Source organism: Bos grunniens, chromosome 7 (assembly GCF_055505025.1).
Source record: "Bos grunniens cultivar Pamir isolate PY7600 chromosome 7, Bosgru_T2T1.0, whole genome shotgun sequence".
Classification (NCBI taxonomy): domain Eukaryota; kingdom Metazoa; phylum Chordata; class Mammalia; order Artiodactyla; family Bovidae; genus Bos; species Bos grunniens.
Window position 1 is genome coordinate 3,924,168 of NC_141171.1, and position 18,136 is coordinate 3,942,303.

Below are 18,136 nucleotides of genomic sequence, written 5' to 3' on the forward strand. Positions count from 1 at the left end.
GGGCAGTGGTGGCACGTCTGTTTATTGGCGCGGGCGCCCGTCAGAGCGCCGCGACGCAGTCGGTGCCCGTGTACCCCGGCAGGCGCAGAGCGAACTTTCGGCGCACGTCGTCGGGCACGAACCTGCCCGCCACGAAGTGGTGGCGCCCAGAGAAGCGGCCGGCGCAGCGCTTGGGCGCCGCCAGCGATACGAGCACGTCGGGTCGTAGCCCGTCCTCGGCGTCGCCGCCAGTCTCTGGGTCCCAGCCTGGGGGAGGAAGGATGGGAGGCGGGAGCCGAGGCTGGGGGGGTGCTCGCTCTCAGGAGAACCGCCGCCCACCACCCACTTCCCTTCCCCAGCCTGCGCGGCCTCGGCTCTGACACGTGAGTCCTGGTCAGACCGGCCTCCCCGTAAAACTGAGCGTCTGCCTTCAGCCCAGTTTCTCCTCCCTCCTTGGATATGTCTCCCTCCCCCTCTGACCACAGCCTTTGCCTTCATACTTGTCTGTCTCTGCTCCAGTCCTGCGACCCAATCTTCCTCCTCCATCTGACTCAACCTCTGCCATCAGACTACATTTCTACCTGCGGCTCTTCCCAATCAGACCTGTGTGTCTGTATCCCTCCCTCCCTAACAGCCCTAAGCTCCCCCTCTTAGACCTTTCCACCCAGACCTGGCAGCCTCCTCTGACCAGATCCCCACCCTCTACTCAGAATACACTTCTCATCTCCATCCTCAGTCAAGCCTCCCCCACCAGACCTGTCTCTTTGTGCTAGGTTCTTGCCTCTGAAGATATGCCCTGCCCTTAGCAACGTGAGCATCCATCCTCCTCCTTCTGATTGGAGACTCTTCCCTCTGACCTGCCTTCATCTTCAGACCAGATCTTGCCTTTCGGCTTGGCAGGTCCCAGCCCCTCCCTCACTGGACCATAGCCTCTGCCATATCTCAGATGAGCCTTCACCTTCAGACTTGGGCTCTTGCCTTCTCTGCCCCCTCCAACCCATCTGGGACCACTGACTGAAAGCCTCCTCCCTCTGACTTTTTATTTATTTAAAATGTGTGTTTCTTTATTTTTTGGCCACACAGGGCAGCATGTGAGATTTTAGTTCCCTGACCAGAGCTCACACCCGTGCCTCCTGCATTGAAAGTGCAGAGTCGTAACCAGTAGACCACCAGGGAATTCCTTCTCCCTCTGACTTTAATCCTGCCTTCTCTGACCCTAGCTTCCACCCTCAGACTAGGGGCACTAATAACCCCTCCTGAGCTAAGAGGGCGACCCCCTCTGTCCTAGGCTGTCTGTTCAGACACCAGCTTGCAGCCTCTCCCCCTGACTAGCCACCCCACCTCCTCCTTTGGCCACCATCCCCAGCTCTGTGGCATCCTGTTGCTATGACCCTGGGCTCTTGTAAGCCGGAGGATGTCCCCCGAGTCTGGTTGCCCCCACGGAGGGTCCGGCTGGCTAGCAGCTGTTTGTTCCGTCTGCCCGTTGCCTAATGGTTCCAACAGGCATGGGGCGGCGGCCAGGATGGGCGAGGCCTTTGCCGAGTGAGCTCACGTCTGCCTGGGCGACTGGGCCAGGATGGGCAGAGGGCACGCCGTGCTGGGTGTAAGGGGGAGGGGAACCAGGGTCACCTGGGCGCCAGCCTGGGCACTGCCCATCCAAAGGATGGACATGACCCTCGGCCTCACCCAGAGTGTAGAAGCCATCCTTGATGAGGAAGCATACTCGGGTGGGCAAACAGGCTGGGACCACCAGAAACCAGGGGAGAGGGTCCTCCGCCCAAGCCTGTCTCCCCGCCCCTCATGCCCCCCCTCCACCTGGCGTGCCTGAGGGGATGTCCAGGCTCACGAGGGGGATGGACAGTAGCTTGAGCGTGGCCAGCGCGCGTGTGCAGGGACCCCCGACCTCGGCCGGCTCCACACCAGGGCCCAGCACAGCGTCCACCACCAGCCTGTAGGCGTTGTTGATGAGCTGGACCTGGGAGAGCGAGGCAGAGGCAGGGTCAGGGCGGCCTGGGGGCTGTGTTCCCCCACCACCCCTCGGCTGCCACCCAAGCTGACCTCTGTGGGCAGATAGGACAGGAAGGGGATGTCCATCTTCTCACACTGAGTAGTCAGGTCCCGGTGCAGTGGGTCTGGCGAGCGCGTGGGGTAGAAGATGGTGGGTTCGTACTCCTGTGGGAAGCAGGAAGGGGGTCGGCACTGGGACCCTCCCCAGCTCCCCACTGGGCCTCGGATGCTCCCAACTTGGCAGGAACTGCCGGACGCAAGCACTGGGCGTATTCTCTCTCCCCCCAGACACTGAGCAGAGGAGCAAGAGATATTTTCAGGGCTGCGGGGTGGGGGGGTGACACTGGGAGGCCAAGGGCGTCCTCGCTACTCACGAACACGCGCAGGTGCCGGGCGCACGCCAGCCCCACCGCTCCGTTCTGCTCTGGGCCGCACACGACCAGCGCCGTCCTCTGCTTCCGGGGGAGAGCGGGCAGAGGGAACACCTGGCAGGGCACGGCAAAGGCAAAGGTGCGGAGTTCGGAACGCCTCCCGAGGCCGGCGGGGAAACTGAGGCCGGGGTGGAGGAAGGAGTGGGGCTCGGGCCAGGAGGTGAGAGGGTGAGACCGGGGAGAGGTGTTCTGGGGGTGGCACGGGGCCCCTCGGGGCCTCAGTTTCCTTGTTGGAGACCCAGAGTCCTTGCCTCGGGCTCTCTCAAGCTTGAGCAGAGAAACGTGCCTCCTGCCACCACCCGAGCCGGAGTGCGGTTTGTTTATTCTCGGCCTGAGCTGCAGACATTCTTCCACCTTCTTCCGCTGCAGTGGCTGCCCCTTCCCCCGCCCATGTTTCCAGGCCTGCATCCCTCCAGGAGGCCCCAGGGTTGGGGGCGGGAGGCGGGGGTATTTTTCCAGCCAGCCGTGCCCTGCCTCTCTCCTCTGTCCCGCTCCCTGTCTTTCTCTCTGTGTCTCTCAGACTGTGCATAGGTCGGCCTCAGCTTCTTTGCTAACTCCCCATCCGTGGCTCTGGAGACAGACCCCAGGGTAGAAGGCTCGGTTTTCCACCTTGCTTCCTACATGACTCTGGGCAAGCCATGTTACTTCTCCTGAGTTGTTACGTGTTGTTCTTCCAACTCTTCTGGGCCCAAGCCTTTTAAAGTAATGATAATAATATTATACTTGTTTCTCTCCAGTCTCTGTCTTCACCTCTGTGTCTCTTTCTCTCCGTCTCTGTCTCTCTCAGACTCTGCGTCTCTATTTGACGCAGGAGCTGAGTCTCAGCCCAGACTTTCTGCACGGCCTCAGCTCACTCCTCCCTGCACCTCTATCAGGTAGGAGTAACAGTGACTCTGATGGGCTTCTGAGGTCTCCAGGGGGCCAAACTATACTCTAACTTCCAACCATACCAAGGGAGTTCTTTCCTCTTGGAGTCTCCTCCCCAGGGTCTCACCAAGGTCCTGACTCACCCTGATCATACCTATGACCCCACCACGCCATGCCCAGAGCCCCAGACCTGACCTAGTCAGGGAGAGTCATAATGTCTGGCTGGCTTTCTTCTGGACAGACACAAAGCTTTCAATGTGAAAACTGGATGGTTGGTCTTCAACAGCCAAGCATGAGGTTACTTTACTGGGTTTGCTTTTGTGGCTTTGATTTTCATTGTTCTTCTTTCCTCTGAGCATCTCACTCAGGATACGTTTCACTTGGAAATAGGAACGTTTAAGTTAAAAAACAGTGGCATCCACGTAAAGAAAGATACGAAGTTTTTTCAAAAGTATACAGTGGTGATCAGAAGAAGAGGAAGAAGGGGAGGAAGAGGAAGAGGTTACTTGCTGGAGCCCTGACTCGATTGGGCACTTTTCTAGAATTTGTGTTTATTCACTGGTCTCAGTTTATTACCCTTTTTCAGACGAGGAAACAGGCCCAGCGTGGTCTGGCAGCATGACACGGACCACTGGACAGCAATTGGTCTCTTGCAGGCACTTTGAAGCCTGGGGGTTTGTCGCAAAGCCAAATATAGCTCTACTCCTCCCCACCTCTGGGCCTCAGTTCCTGGACCCGTGGCAGGTAGCTGTTTGGGGGTGTTCAGACTTAGGAAGCTGACGTCCCCTCTGCTCAAGACCTAAGAGGTGGAGGTGGCAGACAGGCAGTCAAGGGCCCCAGACCCATCTCTGTAGTTGCTTCTACATCTCTGGGGACCCCTGTCTCTGTCCTGACGTTCAGCAACCCCCTGGCCAGGGCCAGTGACGGACCTTGGTCTCCTCATCTGAGTGATGGGCTGGGGTGGCCCCAAGCCAAGAGGGCTTTCTTGAGGGCAGAAATGACCATCCTGGCCGGGGGGTCATGCAGCTAGGCCTCCGCTTTGGTGAACCGACCGTCTGCTCAGGGTCGAGGCTGAGAAGCAGGCTCAGGTACCTTGGTCACAGCCACGGCACTAGCATGGCCACACCACTCCACCAGCTGCTGCCGCCCAAAGCGATAATCCTCCAGCAGCTCCCGCTCCAGGGCCGCTGCCTCCGCGGTGCTGAGGGTCAGAGCGGGGAGACAGAGAGAGACGGAGAGACAGACACTGAGCTGGAGCCAGAAATGTGCCACTAGTGTTCCGAGCCAGGCCCTAACACCGCCCCCACTCCCGCGCCCAGAGTTGAAGACCCTCTGTCAGTTCCCTCATCTGTCCTATACATGGTTGAACGGAAGCCTGCCAGGGAGGCAGTGGGAGTTTCGAACACAAGCCTGAGGCACGGGAGCCCTCTGGTGGTAGAGGAAGCACATGGCAGTGCATGTTCGTTCCATTGCCCCAGAGCATGGGCGCCTGTAGTCCTGTACGGATGTAAGAGCTGGAGAATGGATGCTTCCGAATTGTGATGCTAGAGAAGACTTTTGAGAGTCCCTTGGACTGAAAGGAGATCAAACCAGTCAATCCCAAAGGAAATCAACAATGAATATTCATTGGAAGGACTGAGGCTGAAGATGAAGCTTCAATACCTTGGCGACTGGATGAGAAGAGCCGACTCACTGAAAAAGACCCTGATGCTGGGAAAGATTGAGGGCGAGACGAGAAGGGGGTGACAGAGGATGAGATGGTTGGATGGCATCACCAACTCAATGGACGTGAGTTTGAGGAAACTTTGGGAGATAGTGAAAGACAGGGAAGCCTGAAGTGCTGCGGTTCATGGGGTCGGAAAGGGTCAGACATGACTTAGTGACCAAACATCAGTAACAGTGGGGGCCTCCCCCAGATGCCTGAAGCCCCCAGAGCAGGAGGAACCCAGCGCAGGTAGCAGAGCATGAAGGACTTAGCTGTTGGGACAATGTGTGGATTTTAGGCAGTGGAAGCCACTGAGGAAACTCTAGGACACTGGAGGGGGCAGACTGGACTGGAGGTGCCTGGGAGAGGCGGGTTTTAAAGGCTGCAGAGGATTTTAATGGTTCACATGAGGTGGTGGCTGTCGGGACTGCAGCCAGGAGACTCATTGGTGATTCTACTTTAGATGAGTGATAAAATTCAAATGACTGTGGACCTCCCTGGTGGCAGAGAGGATAGGAATCCGCCTGCCATTGCAGGGGCACAGGTTCGATCCCTGGCCTGGGACGATTCCACATGCCCCAGAGCAACTGAGTGTATGCGTCACAATTACTGAGCCTGCACTCAAGAGCCCACGTGCTTAGAGCCCATGTTCTGCAACAAGAGAAGCCCAGGTACTGCAACAAAGAGTAACCCCCACTCACGGGAACTAGACAAAGTCCAAACAAAGCCAGAGAGACCCAGGGCAGCCAAAAATAAAAGAAGTTAAAATAAATTAATTTTTAAAAATTCGAATAATCGTGGCCAGAGAGATGGAGCCAATGTAGTTGAGGTGAAGCTCCGCCCCCAGCTTGCTGAGTGACAGGTCTGACTCCTCTCTGAGCCTTGCTTTCTTCCTCCTTTGCAAAAGGCAGGACAGGCTAGATAATTTTTGAGGTCCAGTGCAGAATGCAAATGTGGGGCCCCTTGATCAATAATTATTAAGAATTTTAAGATGGTGATGGCAGAGCATTAAGCCAAGTGTTGGGCTCTTCTAAGAGCAGGGCCCAGCCCCAGTTTAGGGGGCCTTCCAAGGGACATGGGCTTGGTGGCTTCCGAGAGGAAAAGCTGGCACTAGGGATGGGAAGATGTTCCTCGTGCCAGAATCAGGGGCTGGAGCAGCTGAGCAGAGTCTATAGCCTGATGCCAGCTTCCCTAGCCAGGACCCCTCCCAGGTGAGGAAGAGCACTTGCCCCCAGCTTATTAGCACACCCTTGAGTATAATAATAATAATGATGATACAAAGCATCATAATAATAATTATTACTTTAAAAGGATCGGGCTCAGAAGAGTTGGAGGAACATATAACAACTCAGAAGTAAAATGGGTTGCCCAGAGTCACACTGGAAGCAAACTGGAAAACTGAGCCTTCTACCCACGGGTCTGTCTCCAGAGCTGTGGATGGGGTATGAGCAAAGAAGCCGAGGCCGACCTACAGATAGGCAGAGGCTTATTGGGGTGAATCCTGAGGCTCCCTTCTTAAGTTCTGTGAGCAGGAGACTACAACCTGCTAGCTAACTTTGTAGTGTGACCAGGCCGGGCAGCAGGAGGGCTGGAGGTGGGAAGCCAGGACTGCTATGGGATGGGAAGTCAGGGAGGGCTTCCTGGAGGAGCTGACCTGGAGTGCCGTGGGAGGTAATCCAAGTGGCAAGAATAACGAGGCTCGTTATCTTCCCGTGGTGGAAGTGAACTTGTCAGATTCAAGGGACAGGAGAGAGGCAGAGTGAGTGAGGCTGAGAAACTTGGTCAGACACACTGCAGGGTGTCACATGATGGAGATGAGGCTCAGGGCAAGGTGACATGCCTTGTGACCCCAGCAAGCAGAGCCACAATTCAAGCCCACGCTTGTCTGCGGCTGACGCTGTAGGCTGAAGGGCCAGGTAGGGAAAAGGAGCTCCCGGTGGGGCCATATGAAGAGCACCGCAGGGCAGGCAGGCCCAGGGGCTTCTCTGATGCCACAGTGGATAAAAGTCCGCCTGCCAATGCAGGGGACACAGATTTGATTCCTGGCCTGGGAAGATTCCACGTGCTTTGGAGCAACTAAGCCCCTGCATCACAACTACCGAGCCTGCGAGCTCAGGGGCGCACGCGCCACAACTGCCGAGCCTGCAAGCTGTAATTACTGAAGCCCACGCACCTAGAGCCTGTGCTCTGTAGCGAGAGAACCCACCAGAATGAGAAGCCAGTGCTCCGTGACAAAGAGTAGCCCCCACGCGCTGCAACCAGAGAAAGCCCGTGTGCAGTAACACGGCTCATTCCCCATCTTCAGCTTGAGACAGCTCTGCTGCCCCCCTGGGAGGGCTGGGGAAGATCATCCATCCTCCTCTTTTTTCCCTCTGTTCTGAAGATTTGGCCTCTGGCCTCCATTTGGAGGCTTCCTGGGATTCCCTGGTGGCTCAGACGGTAAAGAATCTGCTTGCAAGGCGGGAGACCTGGGTTCGATCCCTTGGAAAGATCCCCTGGAGGAGGGCATGGCAACCCACTCCAGTATTCTTGCCTGGAGAATCCCCACAGAGGAGCCTGGCGGGCTACAGTCTATGGGGTCACAAAGAGTCAGACATGACTGAGCGGCTTTCACTCCATTATCTTCCTGCCTAGCAGGTCACCAGAGTGATAACCGGGACTCCACAGGCAAAGGGCAGTCCGGGAACCTGAGGGCTGGGGCAGCAGCTGCTCCAAGTCGGGCAGGGGATATGGCAGAGCTGCTATGGGGCTGAGGAGCAGAAGGTGCTCAGTTTATGAAGGTGCCTCTTGCTTCTCCCAACCTCCGCCCCCAGGAGAGGAGCTGCAAGGCCCCAGGATTTGCCCACCAGCCCCAGAAGGAGCAAAAGCCCCAGAGGGGGCTCTTTAGAGGTGCAGCTGTTGAGGCCAGGGTGTCTGTGCCAGACGCTCCCTGCTCTCTCAGCTCCATCTGCTTCTCTCCACCCTCCCGCCTCTGCCCTCCAGCCCTCCATCACTGGCTCACCTGGCTACTACTGCAATCCCGTCCCCTCAAACTCCACACGAGCCATGGGGGTTTTGAAAACTTGAATGCTAGACTTCCCAAACCTCCCCCGCATTCAGAGAATATTTATTCAAATTCCTCACCAGACTTACATGCTCCCCAGTATGTCTCCCACTTTGGCCTTCTCTCCCCGTGCTCCACTCTGACCCAACACACAGCACCTCATCACTCCCCGGGTGGCATTTGAGGCCTCTCCGACCCCCACACTAGGTGCAGTCACAGCTCCAGCTTCTAACATTTTCCTCCCCCTGCCTCGCATGTGCTGGGTCTCTAGCGGACTCTGGGTACCAGCCAACTGCTGCACAGGACCTGCCTTGAGGAGAGGGGCTGAGTGGCCAGCGGGCTGGGTCTGGTTTAGAGAGAGCCCGGCTTGGGGCCCGTATTGCACACTTAGCCGAGGACACGGGAGGGCGACTCAGGATCAGGGGGAAGACACAACCGCAGCTGCCGGCTCCAGACCCCAAATTCATCAGCCCACTGGCAAGTGGCCCGTGTATTTAAAAATTGCTTTAATCCGAGCTCAGCCAGCAGCTTCCCTCCCCAGTCTTCAGTTTTATTCTCTGAACAAGGGGGTTAGTAGCAGGGGGGACTACCAAGGAGGGTGTGAGCATTTGAGGAGCTGAAAGCCTGCAGCTCTTCCCAGATGGGGAACAAGGCGCACGGCTCCAGGGTCCCTGGGAAAGATGGAGAGGAGGTGGGCCTGCTTAGGCTCTGTGTATTTGGCGGGGATGGGGTTGAGGGAGCAACCAGTGGTGCTGATGAATAATTCATGAGGGGCGGGCCTGCTGCAGATACCGTTTCCCTAGCAACGCAGCATTGGAGGTGTTGGCAGCCGCAGGTTTAATCCCTCCAAGGAAATTCGAAATTCTGGGATGGGCCTGGCATTCTCCCCACCCCCTATCCCGGCCCTGCCTCTGCCTCCCATCTACAGCCCCTGGTTCCCCAGGCCTTCTTCCAGCCATGCCCCTGCTTCCCTCTGGTCCCTCTCCCTGGCTGACCTGAGGAAACACCGCTCTTCGGGCGCCTCCGCTAGATCCGGGCCATCCGTGCTGCTCATGGCGGAGGCGATGTGTGTGCCGCAGGCAGCCACCACTGCCCCAGCCTTTTAAACGCATCCTTGGGCAGAGGGGGCGTCCCCTCGCCTCCCGCCCACTGTGTGTCCGCCAATCAGGAGACGCCGCGAGGGCGCTGCGCATGGCCATTGGCTGTAAAGTGCAAGTGGACTTAACCCCTTTGTGCCAGGAGCGGAGCTGCCTATAGGATGGCGGGAATCCCAAAGTTCCGAATACTGGCAGGGAAACAAAGTCTGGAAGGACAGCGATGGGCTCATCACCCCCGCTATAGGGTCCTGGCCTGGGTGCAAGTGGGCCCGCCTCTGCTGCGCCCCTCTCCAGCCCGGCACATTCCAATACAGGTCGCCCATCCACCCAGCCGGTACCCCAGTGGGGAAGATCCCCAGGCTGAAGAAGCTGGCTGCTGACAAGCAGGGTTTCAAGAAAGGCAGGGAAAAGTCCAGGCACATTCGTCAGCCGCCACTGCAGGGCAATCCAGGGGCCACCCCACTGGCATCTTCTGCTTAGTCCCCACACCTCCTCTGACACCCCCACCCCCAATCACTCAGTCCCTGGGACACAAGCAGGCCAGTCTCCAAAGCGTTTATTCTCTCCTAGTGGGGAGGGGACGCGGGTGCAGCAGTCTCTGGGGCGCAGGCCCCTACGTGTACCATATGAACCCATAGGTGGCGCTGAGAACCTCCTCGCTTGCGCGCAGCCCGTAGAGCTCGCCCATCATGGGAGTCACCCAGCGCGTGGTGTGGAACACGGACTCACCCACCTGTGGGGATGAAGGGGTATGGGTAGGTCTCATGAGTCTGCTGGGACCCCACCAGGACTGGCAGCCCCTGTGCCTCTACCCTGAACAGCCTCCCCCTTCTGGCACCTGGCACCACTCCCCTAAAGCCCTGTATTTTCTGTGGGAGGCTGCGTTTCTGCAGCGGCTTGGACCCTGGGGGGCTGAGGACCCACCTTCCAGCCCGGCACATCCTTCATGACAGTTGCCTCCTCCTCCAAGTTCTCCCGAAGCATCTGGAGAACCCTGCAGGGAGACAAGGTGGGAGGTGGGGGACAGGGCTGATCCCTCCCCGGGCCCCTGCCTAACAAACCTGCCAGACCTGCCCCTCCTCCAGCTCCCTGTCACCTCCCACAGCTCTCAGCCCCGCACACACGCTGACCTCTCCGCTTTACTTCCTCCCCTGGCAACTCCTCCAGCCCCCGTCACCTCCTACAGCTCTCAGCCCCGCACACACGCTGACCTCTCCACTTTACTTCCTTCCCCTGGCAAACTCTTGCAGCCCTCCAATGCCAAAGCCCCCTCCTCCAGAAACATTCATTCTCTGTCTTGGGTCTCTCCTGCAAGTCAAGTATGGGGTCCTCTCCAAGGACGATGGCAGCCCCTGGAGTACAAGGTCATGGCTGTGGATCCCCACGTGCATTCTGGCCTTGTCCCACGGTGCAGGCTGGGGCACTCTGACCTGTGACCTCCTGACCCCAGCGGCCTACCTCCGGTCCTTCTCTGCCTGTAACAGAGGCATCAGCGCGATGCGGGCCTCGAAGTCCTCGATCTGTAGACGCCTGTGAAACCCCAAAACCAACACTCAGATCAGTTCAGGCTGGGATGCGGGCAGACGATGAGGCCCTTGGACAGGCATTACCCTGGCACGGGGCTCGGGGGCGAGGCAGAGGCAAGCAAGGGGGGAAGTGGGTTCAACCCACCGGCAGCCTGCGATGGGCATGGGGGATGTGGGGAAACGCAGCTGGCAGAGGCGGCAGCAGTCCACAAGACTGCTGGCTTCACACTTTCTTTTCAGTTCAAAACTTTTTTTTTTTTAATCCTAAAAATAGCCCGGGCCTGATGATTGCAGTGAACTGGGGGGAACATTCATCATGAGGTTCTGGGCCGTACAGAACCACATCCTTTTCATCTCAAAATAACCGTGGGGGGCGGGGGGCGAGTATCATGAGCAGCTTCTTTCTTCTGCCTGCTTTTCAGCGTCTCTTAACTCACCAGCCCTGTCTGCTGGGGGGAGTGGGGAGAGCAGTCCCAGTGACGCAGCCCAGGGGGTGGCCCCTGACCCTGTCCCCCCATCACCACGAATCCACAGCAGCACAGGGAAGGGTCCCAGGGAACTTCCGCCTCCACCTCAGCCCCCAGGGCCCAGGGACTGGGGCTGCTGTCCTCATCAGTCACATACCATGGCTACCCTGGTGCCCCCCGGGGGACTGGGCCTGGTCTCGCCTGTCCAGGGTGGGGGCCTCGTGTCCAGCACCCCCCAGGTGCCCTGAGTTCACTGAACAAAGCGGAGTGCCCTCCATGTGCTGGACCTTCTCCAGCACTGCCCCCATAGAGGGCTGAGCAGGGTCAAGGTGGATGCTCAGGACACAGTGGGGGAGGGTGGGGGGGACTGCTGGTTGGGAGCCAGTGAGGAGGAGCCATCTGACAGAGTGCTGGGCAGTCTCAGAGGTGGCCAGGGTCCAAACCAAGGCCACGGCAGACTGGGACCCTCAGGCCGGTGTGGCTGGCCCGGCCATTGTCTTGCATGATCTGCCTTTGAAGCCCTGGTATCATTACCCGGGCACCACTGACAAACACCCTCTGAGGGACAGGGCCTGTCCCCCTGCCCCTGCCTCTGCCTGATGGGCTATGCAAACCAGACCTTGGGGTACCTGGGGGTGGAGCTCAAGGGTACCTAGTGAACACCCGGAGGAAAGCTTCTTACTTACTAGTCAGTCATTCCTTGACGGTAAAGCCCAGAAATGGACTCGCTGGCTCAGGCCCTGAGCTCCCTGAGGTGCTGATGGGGGCCTGGAGGAACCCCGAGTCCACGGCGTAAGTCCCCACCCGCCTCTCCAGTGCGGGGCCTACCTGCGCTCGCGGTTCCACTTCATCATGCTCCAGTACCCGAACAGCAAGGCCCCAATGCCCACGGCGAACATGCTGTAGCCTGCAGGGAGAGGGCACTGCTCAGCACCTGCCCAAGGGACAGGCCACCTCGACCCTTCTCCTAACCCACAACCCCCCCATGGCAGGCGCTCCAGAAACAGGAAAGAGGGAGAAGGCGAAAGCCCTCATGGAGCCCCGCCCAGACAGCCAGGGCTGTTTCTAACGCCTGTTCTTTGACTACTTGTTTTGTCTCTGTGGAGAATCTGCCCACCCCTCCCGCTGACACCCGCTCCCCGGCAACTGTAGACCCCACGCTTCGTCCCAATCACCCACTCTGCGGACAGGGCACACCAGGCTGCTGCGGCTGCCACACCTCAGCCCCATGCCAGGGTTCCTGGAAGGCGCAGGCTGGGCAGAGGCTATGGGGGAGCCTGGTAGTCTAAATGGTTATGGCTGGGTGGCCTCAGCCCACCAGTGCCCAGAAGGCTGCTTGAGTTCCTTCAGCCACCTGGTCCCCGTGGCGAAGGACGGTGTCCACGCTGGGTCCTGGCCCCACAGAGGGCCCAGCAGCCGGGGCCACCTCCCCGGGGGTTGCCCACAAGAGGCTGGATGGGGCTGCCGGAGGCAGGCGGTGCCCTGCAGGGGCCACCCGGCCACGCCCTGGGCTCCCAGGATGCTGCTGCCTTCCAGCCTCGTGGGACTGAGCCCCCTTCCTGGGACCCCAGGAGACAGGGGCTCAAATGAATATTTACTGAGCCCCCGGGGCACCTGCGCTGTAATTCTGACTGACAGGCTATGGGCCTGCTGGGGTCTTCAGGGAGGTCTGGATGCCTGGGGCCTGGTTGGGGTTGGCTCATCCCACACCCCCTTCTCTTTCCAGCCTTGGTCTCTCCTCTGGATGGAACTCATGGTTGTTGGGATGAGCTCACAAGCTCAGCCAGACTGAGCCCCACATTAACACCCAGTGAAGGGCCAGCAAATGGTGGGTAAAGCCACTCCCTGAGGGCTCTCTCTCCTTTAGCCTGGCTAGCACAGGACTCATCTGGCACCTCTGCTGGAGCCGGAGAGAAATGAGAAACTGGCTCAGTGTTTTACTCCTTTTAGTTCAACCTGTTAAAACACAAGCTCAAGGCAAGACATTCCCGAGTTATGGGGGACAAGGCAGTGGGGCACCCTGGTCCCTGCACTGAGAGGCCCGAGTGCCCAGGACCAGCCCGCAGTGCGCCCGTGGCTCGCACACAGTGGCTGACCACCCGTGCTGGGCACGCAGCGCTCTCTTTGCTGGGTGATGCGTGTTTGACCACAGCTGCCCATTTTCTGCAGAGAGGCTCAGGGGTTTCTCCTCCTAACCCAGCCCAGAGAACAGACCTGGACTGTCCTCGTAAGGGCCTCCTACCCCCAACACTGGGCGCCATGTGCGGGTCCAAGAGTAAGGTAGGGTGCTAGAGGAGGGCATGGCAACCCACTCCAGTATCCTTGCCTGGAGAATCCCATGGACAGAGGAGCCTGGTGGGCCACAGTCTGTGGCGTCACAAAGAGTCAGACACAACGGAGGGACTAAGCAACAACAAGGAAAGGCGACCTTCCCTCCAACTCATCTAGTCCTCACTGACAGCCTGAGGCTAAGGCCCCAGGCCCTCCGGGGGTGTCCACGCCTCCTCTGGAGGGAGACGACAATGGGGCGGGTGGGGGGGGCATATCCAGAAAAGGGTGCAGGCCACGAGTAAAGATGGCCTGAATAAACAGAAATGCATCCTGTGTTCATGGATCGGAACTCAACGTTGTTCAGATGGCAGCAGTCTCCAAACTGAGGTACAGATCCAACCCAGTTCCCATCAGAATCCCTTCTTCCCCCCACAGTCCCACAGAAATTGACAAGCAGCTCGGAAAATTCATGTGGAAATGCAAGGGCCCAGAACAGCTGAGATAGTTCTGGAAAAGAACAAAGTTGGAGGACTCTTCAAACTTAGCACGCAGCTGTGTATACAAGACCGTGTGCACTGGCGTAAGGACAGACGTGTGCATCGGTGGAACAGAGCTGACAGTCCAGAAATAAACCCTCACAGTTATGGTCAATTGATTTTGGACAAGGGTGCCAAGATAATTCAATGGGGAAAGAACAGTCTTTTCAGCAAATTGGACAACCGGGTAGCCACATGCAAAAGAATAAAGTGTGCATCTCCCGCCCTCCATACACAAAAATTAACTCAAAATGGATCAAAGACCTCAATGTAGGAGCTAAAACTGCAAAACCCTTCGAAAACAGGGAAGTCATTCCGTGACCTAGGATAAGGCAACCGTTTCTTAGATTAGACACTGGCCACACAAGTGACGAGAGAAACACAGATGAATCGGACGCTGCTGAGATGTAAAACTTTTGTGCTGCAAGTGACTCTACCAACAAGCTGACAAGACGACCCACAGAATGGAAGTATTTGCAAACCATGTATCTGATAAGGGAATGGTGTCCAAAATATATAAAGAACTCTTAAAACTCAATAATAAAGACTAACCACCTAATTGAAAAATGTGTCAAGGGTCTGAATAGATATTTCTTCAAGGAAGCTACACAAATAGCCAGGAAACACATGAAAAGGTGCTCAACATCATCAGTCCCTAGGGAAATGCAAATCAGACACCACCTCACACCCACTGCTGCTGCTGCTGCTGCTGCTAAGTCGCTTCAGTCGTGTCCGACTCTGTGTGACCCCATAGACGGCAGCCCACTAGGCTCCCCTGTCCCTGGGATTCTCCAGGCAAGAACACTGGAGTGGGTTGCCATTTCCTTCTCCACTCACACCCACTAGGATGGCTAAATTTTTTTACTGGAAAACAATCACTGCTGTCCAGACGCAGAGAAATGGGAACGCCCATACACTGTAGGTGAGAACGTAATTTGGTATAGCCGATCTGGAAAACAGTTTGGCAGTTCCTCAAAATGTTAAATGTGGAGTTGCCATGTGACCCAGCAGCCCCGCTTCACCTAAGAGAAAGGAAGCATGTTCACACAGAAACCCACACAAGAATGTTCACAGCAGCCAAAAGATGGAAACAATTCACATGTCCGTCGAATAGTAAATGGACACACAAAACGTCCAGCCATACAAGGTTATTCAGCCATAATGAAGACGGAACACTGAAGCATCCTACAACATACACATTAAAAATGTGCCGTGAGGACTTCCCTGGTTGTCAAGTGGTTAAGACTCTGCCTGCCAACGCAGGAGACACTGATTCCATCCCTGATCCAGGAAGATTCCACATGTCACAGAGCAACTAAGGCCCTGCATGACTGTTGGGCGTGTGCTCTGGAGCCCAGCAGCCACGACTACTGAGCGCATGTGCTGCAACCACTGAGCCCACGCACCCTAGAGTCCATGCTCCGCAACGAGAGACAACATCGCAACAAGAAGCTGTGCGCCACAACCAGGGTGGCCCCACACTCGCCTCGGATAGAGAAAACCCCACACAGTAGTGGAATCCCAGCACAGCCGAAAATAAACAGAATATATATTAAAAAAAAATGCTAAGAAAAGTTAGACATGACACATCGTTAACTATGCCCTTTATATGAGAGGCAAATCCCTAGAGACAGGAAGCAGATCCGTGATTGTCAGGGGCTGGGGGAGAATGTGGAGCGACTGCTAATCACAGCATTTCTTCTGGGGTGATGAAAATGTAAACTTAGATCATCCCAATGGTTGCACAACAGGGAACAGACTAAAAATCGGTCTGTACACATGAGATGGGTGATTATATGGTATGGCATGTGAATCTCAATTAAAATGTTAAAGATACCAGAAAAAAAGGGCCCCTCACTGGTACAGGAGGGTGTGGAGAGAGGAGAGAGGGGTGTGAGTGGCCAGGGGAAAGGTGGGGTAACAGTCACTTCAGTAGCTGTATGGATCAAGGGTGGCCTGAGCCAGCCTGGCACGTGTGGCATGCTGGCGGTGAGTGGTCCAGGCAGAGAAAAGGGGAGTGGGTGCCGAGCTGGGGGTCACAGTGCCTGGACAAGAGCAAGACCGATGGAGAGAAAGCAGCTGCGGATAAGGCTGGAGGACAGAAAGGAGGGCAGGGTGCAGGCTGAGTGAAGCCTCTACATCTGCTGTTCCCTCTGCCTGGGCAACTCCTTTCAGAGAGGTCCTCTCGCCCATTCTGGCTCGGTAAGGCCCCAGTTACCCTGGGCCTCAGCACTGGCCGCAATGGGCGATTACAAGCAGTGTGTCTGTCTCCTCTGCTGGGTGAGCTCCTCAGCATAGAGCCCAGCACTGAGGACGCGTTCAGCAGTTACTAAACGGAGGCGCACTGACTAGACACAGGCACATAAACAGAGCCCACACCTCGGAAAGGGTTATGCTCCTCATCCCTCTGCACCCAGGAAAGACTGAGGTGGTCTGGACATGCAACAGGGGAAGCGGGTGTAAAGGGCTGACGGAAAGAGACACAAGCGCAGGCGGGGGTGTTTAAGACCCACAGCAGGTGCTGCTGACAACAGGATAGAGGCCACGTGTGGGACTGCAAAATGAGACAGAGGCTGGCTGTGGGAAGCCCAGGGAGACCCAAGGGCTGGGGTTCTTGTGCGGTCTGGTCTGGACACAGGTCACAGAAGGACACATGTATAGACAAAACTCATGCCACACACCCGAGGAGCGTTCCAGCCTGGGTGCTAAGTTAAGATTGTGAGAAAAGATGACACAGATCGCATTATATTTGTTGAATCTAGGAGTGAGTCTACAGTCCAGTGCCCAGTGCTCCAACTCTAACCTGTAACTGTTTTGTATGGTCCTCAGGCTAAGCACACTTTTAGGTTGGTAAAGTTGTAAAATAAGCAACAGGGGAGAAAGACTGTCTGGCCAAGAAAGCAGAAAATACTTACCTGGCTCTTTACGGAAAAAGTTTGCCAACCTTTGTTCCAAATTACAAAAAAAGCCAGTAGGGAGCAAGGGAAGACTTGAGTTTTTAACCTAACATTAACTTTTCTCTGTCTTAATTATAACATTTAAAAAAACCATGCCCGTGAATTTTTTTCTGCTTTTTAACTGAGGCATAATTTGCAAAACATGCACATGTTTTAAATGTAAAGCTCAATGAGTTACAGCAAAATATTCATTCTTAACTTGGTTGACATTCTTTGTATTTGTTAATCTTGTGTGCAGTGTATGGGCGTTTTTTACTTTCTCTTACATATTTTTGTGTTGACCCCAATAAAAAAATTTTACAACGTTATTTAGAGCCCTTGACAATTAGAAGAATCCATATTTATGGGATATCCTGCAGGTGGGGGCTACCAGCGAGGAACCACTTTGCAGAACTTTTTTTCCGCCCTCCCCCCCCCCCCGCAAAAATAATCTTTCAAATTCCCTGGGTATTCCAGGTTCGGCCCCAGCTTTGCTCTGGGTGGCCCAGTGGGGAGTCGCATCCTCTCTCGTGTCTCATGGGAGCTAAACTAACTTCAGTTTGTGCTCAGTCGCTCAGCCATGTCCAGCCCTTTGCGACCGTATGGACTGTAGCCCGCCAGGCTCCTCTGTCCATGGGATTTTTCAGGCAAGAATACTAGAGTGGGTTGTCATTTCCTCCTCCAGGGAATCTTCCTGACCCAGGGATCGAACCTGCGCCTCCTGTGTCTCCTGAATTGCAGGCGCATTCTTTACCCGCCTAACGACCGGGGAAGCCCTCTCTCGGTTTAATCAATGAATTGTAAAATGGAAATAATTAACGGGACCGACCTCAGGGCTGTTACGAGAAGGAAGCAAAGGGCTTAGTAAACGGTCGACAAACTGCAGCAGTTTTCATTATTGTTAGTACTGAAGCTTTTGGGGATCCCAGGGCGCCGCCTCCTGTCATACGGAGGGGGAAACCTTGGCCCGCTAGACTCCCTGGCGTCCCGACCCCGCCGCGGCGCCTAAAACGCCCAGACCCTGACACCCGGGGCAGGGCAACACTGACCCGACAGTCCCCGACGCGGAAGGTTCCGCTTGTAGTCTATAGGGCCGTAGCCCCCCACCGGGGGCATGTCCTGCTTCACCTTCGACGCCGCCATGCTTGCAGGACCTTGCACTTCCGGTCGCAGGAGGAAGTTACGCAACGGCGATCGACACCATGCTGAGTGTGGCGGAAGCTGCGGCGCAGGTCTCGGGCTCGACTGGGAAACTTAGGGCGCCGCTGCAC

General features: G+C 56.4%; 2 protein-coding genes across 4 annotated transcripts; both read right to left on the reverse strand.

Moving 5' to 3' along the window:
• Window positions 1-3: 3 nt before the first annotated feature.
• Window positions 4-9,827, reverse strand: YJEFN3 (YjeF N-terminal domain containing 3). Of its 3 annotated transcripts, XM_086408167.1 has the most exons (6): window positions 9,028-9,827; window positions 4,377-4,485; window positions 2,361-2,471; window positions 2,038-2,151; window positions 1,804-1,954; window positions 4-246 (listed from the first exon to the last, which is right to left on the reverse strand). In XM_086408167.1, the coding sequence occupies exons 1-6, from the start codon at window positions 9,084-9,086 to the stop codon at window positions 41-43; spliced, it is 750 nt and encodes a 249-aa protein (XP_086264293.1). In that variant the 5' UTR covers window positions 9,087-9,827; the 3' UTR covers window positions 4-40. The 3 variants fall into 3 exon arrangements, with proteins under 3 accessions (XP_086264293.1, XP_086264294.1, XP_086264292.1); XM_086408168.1 differs by lacking the exon at window positions 4,377-4,485 and having other exon boundaries at window positions 9,028-9,635; XM_086408166.1 differs by lacking the exons at window positions 4,377-4,485; window positions 9,028-9,827 and having other exon boundaries at window positions 2,361-2,963.
• Window positions 9,669-18,022, reverse strand: NDUFA13 (NADH:ubiquinone oxidoreductase subunit A13). Its single transcript, XM_086408172.1, has 5 exons — window positions 17,915-18,022; window positions 11,951-12,029; window positions 10,588-10,659; window positions 10,054-10,123; window positions 9,669-9,862 (listed from the first exon to the last, which is right to left on the reverse strand). Exons 1-5 carry the CDS (start codon window positions 18,006-18,008, stop codon window positions 9,743-9,745), a joined length of 435 nt encoding a protein of 144 aa, XP_086264298.1. The 5' UTR covers window positions 18,009-18,022; the 3' UTR covers window positions 9,669-9,742.
• Window positions 18,023-18,136: the final 114 nt, after the last annotated feature.

Excerpts from the sequence above, each read along its gene's own strand:
- YJEFN3 (XM_086408166.1), bottom strand. The coding sequence starts at position 2,825 with ATGCAGGCCTGGAAACATGGGCGGGGGAAGGGGCAGCCACTGCAGCGG. Across the intron at positions 2,152-2,360 it reads CCCGGCACCTGCGCGTGTTC|GAGTACGAACCCACCATCTT; the intron begins GTGAGTAGCGAG and ends TGCTTCCCACAG. Across the intron at positions 1,955-2,037 it reads TGTCCTATCTGCCCACAGAG|GTCCAGCTCATCAACAACGC; the intron begins GTCAGCTTGGGT and ends TCGCTCTCCCAG.
- NDUFA13 (XM_086408172.1), bottom strand. The coding sequence starts at position 18,008 with ATGGCGGCGTCGAAGGTGAAGCAGGACATGCCCCCGGTGGGGGGCTAC. Across the intron at positions 12,030-17,914 it reads TCCGCGTCGGGGACTGTCGG|GCTACAGCATGTTCGCCGTG; the intron begins GTCAGTGTTGCC and ends CTCTCCCTGCAG. Across the intron at positions 10,660-11,950 it reads AAGTGGAACCGCGAGCGCAG|GCGTCTACAGATCGAGGACT; the intron begins GTAGGCCCCGCA and ends GGGGTTTCACAG.